This window comes from Peromyscus eremicus, chromosome 3, assembly GCF_949786415.1.
Source record: "Peromyscus eremicus chromosome 3, PerEre_H2_v1, whole genome shotgun sequence".
NCBI classification, from domain to species: domain Eukaryota; kingdom Metazoa; phylum Chordata; class Mammalia; order Rodentia; family Cricetidae; genus Peromyscus; species Peromyscus eremicus.
Window position 1 is genome coordinate 36,527,974 of NC_081418.1, and position 11,598 is coordinate 36,539,571.

At 40.3% G+C, this 11,598-nt stretch overlaps 1 protein-coding gene across 1 annotated transcript; it reads left to right on the top strand.

Moving 5' to 3' along the window:
- The first annotated feature begins 1,331 nt into the window (after positions 1–1,331).
- Positions 1,332–10,938, top strand: Hyal4 (hyaluronidase 4). The gene is made up of 3 exons (XM_059256535.1): positions 1,332–2,330; positions 8,569–8,658; positions 10,275–10,938. Exons 1-3 carry the CDS (start codon positions 1,377–1,379, stop codon positions 10,674–10,676), a joined length of 1,446 nt encoding a protein of 481 aa, XP_059112518.1. The 5' UTR covers positions 1,332–1,376; the 3' UTR covers positions 10,677–10,938.
- Positions 10,939–11,598: the final 660 nt, after the last annotated feature.

Sequence of the window (11,598 nt, forward strand, 5' to 3'; positions counted from 1 at the left end):
ACCTTAGATGGCCCCCGAACCCAGTGCACTTGCCTACACATGAACGTGCAAAGACCAGAGGTCAATGCCCAGTGTCTTCCTTTAACACTCGCCATCTTAGTTTTTAAGAAAGGGTTTCTTTCTGAACCTTAAATTCATTAATTCAGCTAGGCTGCTGGCTAATGACCTCTAGGGATCCACCTGCCCACATTCCCCCAGTGCTAGGGTGACAGGTGACTTCCACTACACATGCTTTTGTGGGGGTGCTGGGAATCCAGACTCAGGTTTTCCCACTTCTACAACAAGCACTCTACCCACTGAGCCATCCCCTACCTCTTGGATGCTGGAACTTTATCACTATTACCTCTGAGACTCTTTGAATCCCAAGATCTCAATTCAAAGGCTAGAGTAAGGTGCACCTAAGTGGTTTTATCAAGGTCCAAATAAGCATCAAAGTTGCATTGAAAGCTGGGGAAGTATTTGGACTTTGGGGCTTATGTAGTGAATCAAGGACTCCACATTTCAGCAAGACATGTGATGCAGAATTCACCGCAGAGGAAGAGGAAAGGGATCTGTTTCCTGGGCTCTTAATCAACAAATGACTACTACATGTCTTAATATAATGGTGTTATGCCTTAAGCACAAGGCATCTCCATTTCACTGGTACGGAAGAACTTTTTACATCATTACAGTCTTCGCTGTGGTTATCTAGAAGTAATTCTTTTGTAGTTTCCCCCCAGAAAATGAAAGGGCAATGTGACAATTCTCTGTCTTTTGCCCTCTCAAGTCAGTCCAAGAGCACCTCCATTGCAGCGTTCTTTGCCACCGATCTTGGTTCTCTTCTTATACCCCTCGCAGCCAGGCTAATCACTCCACTAACTTGCCATGCATTTTGTCTAGTATTTGCTTGCATTGCCTTATCTTTCATGTAATGTGACATCAGTCAGGGCACTTCATGTCTGTCTCCATTTCCTCTTTTGTAAAATGGGAATCTAATTACAGACTGTTACATAATTGTTACAATAAAGCAAAGCATCTGGTGTAATGCTTGATATTACGCTTTCCAAAGTGATTATAAGTATTACTTCACACCTGGTTTTCCACCATGAACCACACATCTTATTCATATTTTATTGTGGACATACAGGTTTTGTAGCCCTTGGATACTTCTTGAAACTTTTTGCTTATCCCTGAGTAGAAACCTGATCATGACACTTGATTTTACACCTCAATCATTTATAGAAATCATTATAACTTTAAAATAAATGTGCTTTGAAAATATAAGTAAACAGTAATAGCATCCCTTCTTTTGGAAGTAATCACTAATGGAAAATAAACCTCTCCACAGGCCTTTTGGATATCGTTAAAGAAGAGGTAGTGTAAGTTTCCGTCTTATCATGAAACTGTTATTTGAAGGACAATTAAGACTCTGTGTTGTTCAGCCAGTACATCTTACATCAGGGCTGCTCATATTTTTTATCCTGAAGTCTATCTCATCTCTAAAACCTGCCCAACTTCCAGTTTACCAAAGGAAACCTTTTATAGCTGCTTGGAATGCTCCAACAGATCTGTGTTTGATAAAATATAATTTTACACTGAATTTGAAAATATTTCAGATGATTGGAAGCCCCCGGCTCAAAGACAGGGAACAAAATGTTACTATGTTTTATGTCAACAAATTGGGATATTACCCATGGTACACATCAGTAGGGGTCCCCATCAATGGGGGTCTTCCCCAAAGTGCAAGCTTACAAGGACATCTGGAAAAGGCTGCCCAGGATATTAATTATTACATCCCTGGTGAAAATTTCAGTGGACTTGCTGTAATAGACTGGGAATATTGGCGCCCACAGTGGGCCCGGAACTGGGACTCAAAGGATATCTACAGACAAAAGTCAAGAAGACTTATTTCTGATATAAAAGAGAACATATCCGTTACTGATATTGAATATTTAGCCAAAGCAACTTTTGAGAAAAGTGCAAAAGCTTTCATGGAGGAAACTATCAAATTGGGAATCAGGAGCCGACCCAAGGGTCTTTGGGGTTATTATTTATATCCTGATTGCCACAATTATAATTTTTATGACACAAACTATACTGGGTCATGCCCAGTAGAGGAAGTTCTGAGGAACGATGAGCTCTCTTGGCTCTGGAACAGTAGTACTGCTTTGTATCCTGCTATTTCTATCAAGAAATCCTTAAGAGATAGCGAACGCACTTTGCACTTCTCACAATTTCGGGTACATGAATCAATGAGGATCTCTACCATGACATCACATGATTATGCTCTGCCTGTATTCATCTACACTCGGCTGGGATACAGAGAGGAACCTTTGCTCTTTCTTTCCAAGGTAAGACTCTCCTTGTCCCATGGTGGAGGATTTCCACTACATCACTACAAGAAACATTTCCTTGTTAATCATGCCCTTTGAAGAATACCTGGTTAGTGTAAAGCTAGTGTCTTATTCTTCCTTGAGTACCGGTCTGCTTAGACTCTTCCTTTATGGAAACTAAATTTTGTTATCTTGTTTGTTAACATTGTTTTAAAAAGACATAGCGAGGTGGGAAAGAGCTAACATACGAGGCTAGCAGCTACTGAATTCCCATTACTGGTTGTTGTGGGTGAGCGGGTTAAGAAATTAGAGAGTACATTTCAAAGTGGGATTGTTTGCTCATACATGTAAAAGTAGAATGAAAGACATTCCTGCTTCTGGCTTCACCATTTCAAATTCAAAGAGAGGAGAATCTATTTTCTTTTAAATACGCAATACCAGCTTTTACTAAGGAAGCTGTACCCATGCCTGTAATGGTTTAAAATCATAGTTCATTTAAAAACAGTCTTAAAAGTATGAAACAATCACAAACTGGCTGAAAGTGTGTAAACCTGTAAACTGAGCCATGGTAGATCTAGTTGCCTCTCTGATCACTGCTAACGGAAAGCTAGAAGTGTGGTGCGGGCTTGTAAATTCAATGGTAACCGTGAGTAGTTTTGCAACCCAGGTTAAAGCTCCGAGAGAACTGTCTTTGTACCTGGTTATTTTCACTCAAGTTATATGTGTTGCCAGAGATCTCATCTGTTGCAGGAGAGTAACCTTTAAACACGGCCAACTTTCAGCTGCTCCAGTCATTTAAACAGAAACTTCCAGGAGAAAGAGTAGATTTGGGTACCAAAGTATACATTGTTCTGCACCAAGAGAATTTGAAACCTCGTTCAGCCTTCCTGTTTATGATACAATAGCATTTTAGCATTTTCCTTACCTTGGTGAAGGGTTTGAGATGTTTCAACAGAGGCATTTCTTTTCAGTCCTCAATTATAAATTTTGGTTGACTAGACTGTGCTAAAAGTCAAAAGATGTTCTGATGTTCTGAGTCTTGACATCCTCAGGTGGATGCTTAGGAAACGCACCTCGGGCCTGGGCTTTATCTTGCATGTTTATGCGAAGGAGAAACAGTGCATCTGTGGGAGGTATGGGAAATGCTATGTCTTCACTACTATCCACAAGGTGAAAGTCTTCACTGTGGGCTGAGAACTACACTACCCAGAAAAATCAGCTGTGAATATTGAATCAAGAGTGGCAAGAGATCATTTCTGGGAGGTTTGGAAAAGCTATCTAAATTTTTACAGAATAATCCCGACTCTGGCATTGGAAGTGAAATCATACCACATATATATCAAAAGTTGTATTTTAACTTCCTATATGTATTTGTATATTTAGCTTAATAATGTTCCTTTCTTCAGTGATGATTAATTTATTTTTGAAAATAAAAACCTAAAATTTAAAGGAACCATGTTCACCTGGAAAGGCAACTTAGTGTGTTGGTATATTCTGCACACTGCACATGGCTTAGGTAACCTTTTTTTTTTTTTTTTTTTTAAATAGCAATAGCTCAGAAATGCTACTATCTCCTCTCAGGAAGGTAGCACCAGCATTTGGGCCTTATCTCATTCTAAATGGGCAGCTTCTTTTTGAGTGTTTAAAAACATCGGCATACGTACACCACTGCACGCAATCTACCATAAAAAAAAATCTACTCACAATTAAAAAAGAGGTGATGTTCATTTGACCCAAACTCTGAACGACTATAAGGGGCTTACATTTCTTTCTCCAACATGTCTGCAGTTTAGAATGCATGCACACATACAGTTAGGATGGGAAGCAAATCTCTTACCTTTCCCAGAACCCAGTGTCTCAGTTCTTGACACAAAAACAGAGGGTCGGGGACACTATCACCTACCACACTGATCTAACAGAAGTATGATAAAAATCAAATGAGAAAAGGTATATGAAAAATTGAATCATTTCAGAAATACACATGGAATAGCTATTGTTTTAAAACAAGTATCAAACCCTTGCCCTTAACCACTATCTAAGAATCCCAGGCAGCAGTCATAGCTTGGGGAAATAATACAGAAGCAGTAACATCTTATTCCACTGGGAGAATGGCCTGTACCACCAACATATAAATTCAATCTAGACATAATGTGATGTTGTGCTTTATAAAAACAATGAAAGATGTTCCTGTGGCTGAAGATTTAAATGATTTTGTGTGTGTGTGTGTGTGAAAATTAGTTTCCCTGGCAACATGCAAAGTACGTCTTTAGCGACTGTTATTCCATATGTCTCCCACTAGTAGACTACTTTCTAACATAAATTCTGGTAAGCACCAGGGACCAAAAACCAAGTATGGAGGAAGATTCCTCTAGGTATCCTACCTTTTACTTCTTTTATCTCCCTTACAGATATACAATGTAATTTGATTATATCCACCTTCCACTCTGCCCCTCAATGCTCCCCACTATCCCCTCCATACATATACCTCCCATTTTAAGTCCTCATTTTTAGAATAACACATTTAGTACAGTTAGTGCTACTTGCCTGTACATGGGTATGAGGCCATCCAATGGAGTATGAGCAACTTACTAGTGGCCACACTTTCAAAGAAACATGATTTCCTGTCTATCCAAAAACCACCAACAGCCAATAGCAGCTCCTAAGGAAGGAGTGGAAATCACATGAGCTCCCCAACCAGACTAGAATTTTAATTAGCTTGATCTTATGTAGGCACCATAGCTGTTGAGAGCTCGTGAATGCAATAGAAACGCCATGTAGAGGAGGAGGGAGCATTTCGATGCATTTCTTCTCACCTACCAGCTCTTGCATTCTTTCTGTCCCCAATTTCTTGATGTTACCTGAATCTCAGAATGGTAGAGTGTGTGGAGGGTTGATATGATGTCCCAATGAAGGCTGATCACTCATAGACTCTTATTCTCAGCACTTTAAACCATTATGAGTTTGTTTGAATCACTGCTCACTGCAAAAAGCAGCTTCTATGACCAAAGTTAAGAATAGCACATATTTATGGATATAATAAATACATGTGATTGAAGGCAGTTTGACAATATGACCACTTAGCAAAACTGCAGTTGTAGGTCTATGTCTAGGGCCTATGACCTTCTCAGTTACAGGCCTTAGGCCTGGTTTACATTGCTAGACCTGAATTCCCTCTTGTTGAGTGGGCTACAAATCTAAGCACAAAGTGGTTGATTACCCCTCTAACAGTTGTGACATTATTGTACCAGTGGGCATATCTGGTCAGGGTGGTCAGTATTGTAGAGTATTACTCAGTACTGTGATGGGTAAGAAAGACAGTAGCCTGCATGCCATCTTGGCACTACGAAAGCTAGCTAGCATGGATGGAGGAAGTTTTCTGGTTAATTTCAGATTGGTTTCTTTTTCTTTGTCCTGCAACCAAAGTACTTATTAACTTCTGAAACACTGATTGAATTTGAGAATCACGGGTAAAAGTAGAGGCCAGACTGGGACTCAGGGGCTCATTTTTGCTACAGCCACTTTGTTCCTTTACTTCTCTGTTCGTGTGACACCATCTGTGAAGTTCCACCTCTTAGGTGCTCCCTGTATACTCCTGAAGGCATCTTCTTGATGGCTTCCTTAGTGCCTTTAGTTTTCTGGTCCCCAGACCAAAGCTGGTCTGTGATTTAATTATCACTTTGAACTCTACCAGATGACAGTGAACTAATATGAAAATAACATTTTCTTTTAAATGTTACCACCCATTTATCTTTGGTCAAGATGTGCTTGAAGACTTGCTATATCTTTAATCTGTTCCAATAAACCCTCTCTCGTAAGGACACTAAGGGAGTGACATACTTAAAAGAAACTAATATAACCTTGGGAGGTATGGCTGTCACCACATAAACCTGTATCTTCCATATTTAGTGAATGTAAATCAATGACATAAATACAAGATATAAATGCCATGTCCCATTCCTCCTTTGATAATGCCACCTTAATCATAAGCAGGCTCTTGGAGACTTTCTTCTGATCACACTGTGTGACTCTCCTCTTGCTGTTCTCAAGGTTGTTTCAAAGTCAGTGGTCTGAGTTTTTCTCACTTATGCTTTTGAGCCAACAGCTGTACATTCTGCAGTTTGCAATCTGGGCACTGCATGGGTGATTCCTCTTCTTGCATTCACCAGACTGTTGACAGTTTTCAAAATCCTTTTATGTACATCCTCTCGTTTGAATCCCAGAGAACCTCCCCTTCTTGTTTTGTGGGCCGTCTGATATTATGGTCTTGGAAAATAGAAATGGGTATGAACCAGAGACGTAAATCAATTCAAACTTAACTCTCTCTTCACATTTAAAAAATCTCCAGAAAAATATCCATAAAAATCTGTTTAAAGATGGACATTGTAAAATTGTTCATTTGAACAATGGACCATGGAAGTGTCAGACAAAGAGTAATTCCCTAAGTATTGATATTATGATAAGGGAGCCAAAATAAAAAGTTCAATTTTTTTGTTGTTTGTATTTTCCTCCAACTCACCATTTTCTAACACCTAGCTTATGGAAATTTATCCTTGGAGTAAAAGGTAAGTGTTTAGTGTTCTGAACAGAGGAAGAATACATTATAATTTAATATGCTAGGAAACCAGCAACATAGACCCAACTCCTATTTCCCCTTTCTGTTCCCTTGGTCCAAAATCATCTGTAGGCACCAAGATAATCTTTAGATGATAAAACACAAATGCTTCCTTCTGAAACCTCTATTTCCTTTATTTTAACCATATTGGGAGAAATCCTTGAGGATTTGTCATTGCTAGATGAGTCATAGATAAACCCCAGAACTTTGAAATTAAATATAGATTATTTCAGGGGCCAAATATAAAGGCTGGACAAAGAGCTGGAGACACAAAGCCACCTGAGTGGCTGTGCTGGTGAAGCTCCACAGATGTACACGACAGATTAGAGAAGGAAACGGAAAGGCTTGTCTCAGGAAAAGGAAAATCTTTGGATTCTGTTTATGCATTTATACAAATGGCTAGCTTGTGAGCAAATGTCCCCAGTGAACTTCAAATAAATAGCTGTTGATGGCTATTTATATACTAATTGTTTAAAAAATAATATCCTGTGTAGCATGAATTCTAATTGGTCTTAATAAAAACCCAGAGCCAGATATTGGGGTAAATGCTGAAAGATGAGAGTAACTAAGGAACAAGCCACAGCCACCTCTCACCTCACCAACTCCTCAGCCCGAAAGGACTGAGTTCCTTTCTCCTCCTGCCTTGTATTTCTTTCTCTGCCCAGCCATATTACTTCCCGTCTCTACCTCCCTAGTGCTGGGATTAAAGGTGTTTGTGCCTCCCAAGTACTGGGAGCAAAGGCAGGAGATCCCAAGTGCTGGCTAACTAGTGGCTGGCTTTGCCCTCTGATCTTCAGGCAAACTTTGTTTGTTAGAGCATACACAAAGTATCACTACAATCCTGCCTATTAAGATGTAATATTTTTCTTTAAAATATTTATATATATATTTTATTTATTCTTCTCTAATATATTACATCCCTACTGTAGTCTCCTCTCCTCTCCTCTCCCTCTCGTCTTTCCCCACATCCTCCCCTCTCCCCCAGATCCACTCATCACTCCCCCTCAGTTTCCCTTCAGAAAAGGGCAGGCCTCTCAGGGATATCGACCAAACATGGCATATCAAGTTTCAATGAGACTAGGCACCTCCCCTCATACTAAGGCTGGATGAGGCAACCTAGTAGGAGAAAAAGGGTCCTGAAAATAGGCAAAAGAGTCAGAGACAGGCCCTGCCAAGCTACACAACCATAATATGTATGCAGAGGGCTTAGGTCAGATCCTTTCAGATTCCCTGGTTGTTGGTTCAGTCCCTATGAGTCCCCACGAGTCCTGCTTAGTTGAATCTGTGGGTTTTCTTGAGTAGTACATGCTCTTAATCCCAGTACTCAGAGGCAAAGGCTGGAAGATCTCTATGAGTTTGAGTTAGCCTTATGTATACAGTAAGCTCCAGAGCAGCCAAGGGTACTTAGTGAGACTCTGTCTAAACACACACACACACACACACACACACACACACACACACACACACACAGTTGTATATGATCAGAGAATATGATTCCGAGCATCATTCTATCTCACATTTATGTCACTCTAGGAAAGCAGAGGGTGATAATCTAGGGAGTATTTGGGCTCAGTCTGAAATCTTAATTCCTGGTGAGCTGATTTATCTTCCAATGACTAATTAACTTTGTTCTCTTCCCTGTAGCAAGACCTAATTAGTACCATAGGAGAAAGTGCTGCATTGGGAGCTGCAGGCATTGTCATTTGGGGAGACATGAATTTAACTTCATCTGAGGTAGGTCGGTACCTCCAGGGTCTATTGTTCTGCTTTCCTGTGGAGATCACTCTAATCAAAGATCTCAGTACTCCCCTAGCAAGCCAGAGTTAGGGCAAAAGTCAAAATCATTGCTTAGGATTTACATAGGCCTAAATATTCACTGTAAAAAGACAGTAATCATCACACCGATATTTGTTTGATATGTATCATGTGCTAAGAGGTACGGTTTTTCTGTGTGTTTGTTTTGGATCTGCTCACTTACTGGTCATGTCAGCTGATGACTATTCATAGACAAAGAGACAAGAGGGGAAATCAAACAGCTCAGTAGCTAGTCAGGCTAGTTAGTAGTAGAACTGTTATTATCCACTATAGATTTTTGAGGTTGAATCCCTTGCATTGAATCACTACATGAAATATTGTATCCTATCTGGAGAAGTAGAAAAAGATGCTAACTTTTAAATCTCCCTACTGGAAGTATTTTTTTCCCTAAAGAGAAGCCAGTTAGAAATTGATAGCCTTTAAAACAAGATTGAGGTATCTTTTCAAATTTCTCCCAGCTGAAATAGCATTCACTTCAAGAAATCTTCTGGCTTTCCTTAAGCCACATTAATTGCAGTCTACTATTTATCTCCAGTTGTTCTTTGCTTATCTATCCAAAGTATTACTATAACACATCCAGGAAAAGAGAGAGCTTGCTTCCTTCTGTGTCTTTTGTGTAGGCTGCCAGCAGAAGCTGTGGTCCACCTCAAGGATTCAGATTAGAAGTGGTTCTTCCCACTTCAAATGATTTCATTGAGAAAAAAATCCCTCACAGGTGTGTGCCCAGTCATTTGAGGTTTAGTTAATCCCAGATATAGTCAAATTGATAATGAAGAATAGCCATCACACATATCTATGAGCATTATTCAGAGAGCCAGAAGTTCTGCTGCTGTCTCATGGCTGTTGAGGAAGAGATTCATCAGGAAATAGTATACACAATGGAGGTATCATTTATGTAGAACATGTACTATAAAATACACACAAATGACCTAGTGTTACCAGCTTTCCTGTATCTAGCTGTGTAGGAATATAGAACCCACAACAGGTTATTTTTAAGTATAAGTAGCCAAGAAGTCCAGAATGCTGTAGGTGGGAGGGTCTACAATAAATCTGAACTTGATGACTCAGATTTTCTTAACACAACCGGAAAAAACAACTCACCCCTGAGAGACAGCCTATAGCAGCAGCTCTCGTGTAGATTCTACTTTGTGTTTGTTCATTCTTTCTCATACTACTCATTACCTTGAGAGCGAGAAGGAAAAGAAAACAATGCATGGATTGAAGAAAGGCAAGAATCTACATGTTGACTCAGGCCAGCTTGTTAGTTCAGTTACTTTGCCTTATTGTAACATCTCCTGGAATCTACATGTTGACTCAGGCCAGCTTGTTAGTTCAGTTACTTTGCCTTATTGTAACATCTCCTGGCCTTTCTCATTTCCGATCTGAGACCTTTGGGTTATAGTAGAGTCCAAGAGTTTACCCACTAGGACAAAGCCATCCAGTTTTAGCCCAGTCTAAAGAACTGTCTTTTGGGTCTAAAATCTCTGATTCAGTTTTCTTTTCTTTTCTTTTTTTTTTTTTTAATACCTTTTCAGGAGAACTGTTCAAAGGTGAACCACTTTGTGAATTCTGATTTTGGGAGCTACATAATCAATGTGACCAGAGCAGCTGAGATGTGCAGTTACCACCTTTGCAAGAATAACGGGAGGTGCATACGGAAGACATGGGAAGCACCCCATTACCTCCATCTGAACCCTGCAAGTTACCACATCGAGGCCTCTGAGGATGGAGAATTCATAGTGACAGGAAGAGCATCAGAAGCAGACCTAGCTGTGATGGAAGAGAATTTTCAGTGTCACTGTTACCAGGGCTATGAAGGGGCTGATTGCAGAGAAATGAAGGAAGCCAATGGCTGCTCTGGGATCCCCCTTTTCTCTAGCTCAGTAATAACATTGTATCTGCTAGTTCTAGCCAGTTATCAATGCATTCAGCTGTGACGTGATTGAGTTTAAAGGGAATTGTGTCCTCTTAAGTACAGTGTTAGGGAACAGATGGATTTCATATTTTTTTCTCTTATGGGTTCCTCTGAGAGGTACTATAAGTCAACATGTGTGTCACAACATAAATAGGAACCTATTACTTTATTTGCTACACTTTGGTTTAAAAACCAGATGGAGGAGAAAAAAGTAATGTATACTGTTTTCTTACTTGAATATTTAAATTGTATTTAAATCAAATTTTATTCTTTTTCTAATTGTATAATGAATATTAAGGTTATGATTTTCAAGGACATTTTCTAGATAGAAATTTATTTAAGGATGGACTACTAAGTGGTCACGTGGTTCAACAGATGGGATCACCTCAGTCATGACCTGGTCAAGTAGGTCATCATAGAAGATGAAATTCAGGGTTTCTATGCCAGCCCAGCTTCACCTGTATCTGCTTCTCTGCTGAACTCACAGAGGACAGTGCCAACCCCAGCTTCACCTGTATCTGCTTCTCTGCTGAACTCACAGAGGACAGTGCCAACCCAAGCTTCACCTGTATCTGCTTCTCTGCTGAACTCACAGAGGGCAGTGCCAACCCCAGCTTCACCTGTATCTGCTTCTCTGCTGAACTCACAGAGGACAGTGCCAACCCAAGCTTCACCTGTATCTGCTTCTCTGCTGAACTCACAGAGGGCAGTGCCAACCCCAGCTTCACCTGTATCTGCTTCTCTGCTGAACTCATAGGGAGCAGTGCCAACCCCAACCTCACCTGTATCTGCTTCTCTGCTGAACTCACAGAGGACAGTGTCAACCCCAGCTTCACCTGTATCTGCTTCTCTGCTGAACTCATAGGGAGCAGTGCCAACCCCAACCTCACCTGTATCTGCTTCTCTGCTGAACTCACAGAGGACAGTGCCAACCCCAGCTTCAC

Excerpts from the sequence above, each read along its gene's own strand:
- Hyal4 (XM_059256535.1), top strand. The coding sequence starts at position 1,377 with ATGAAACTGTTATTTGAAGGACAATTAAGACTCTGTGTTGTTCAGCCA. Across the intron at positions 2,331-8,568 it reads CTTTGCTCTTTCTTTCCAAG|CAAGACCTAATTAGTACCAT; the intron begins GTAAGACTCTCC and ends TCTTCCCTGTAG. Across the intron at positions 8,659-10,274 it reads TGAATTTAACTTCATCTGAG|GAGAACTGTTCAAAGGTGAA; the intron begins GTAGGTCGGTAC and ends ATACCTTTTCAG.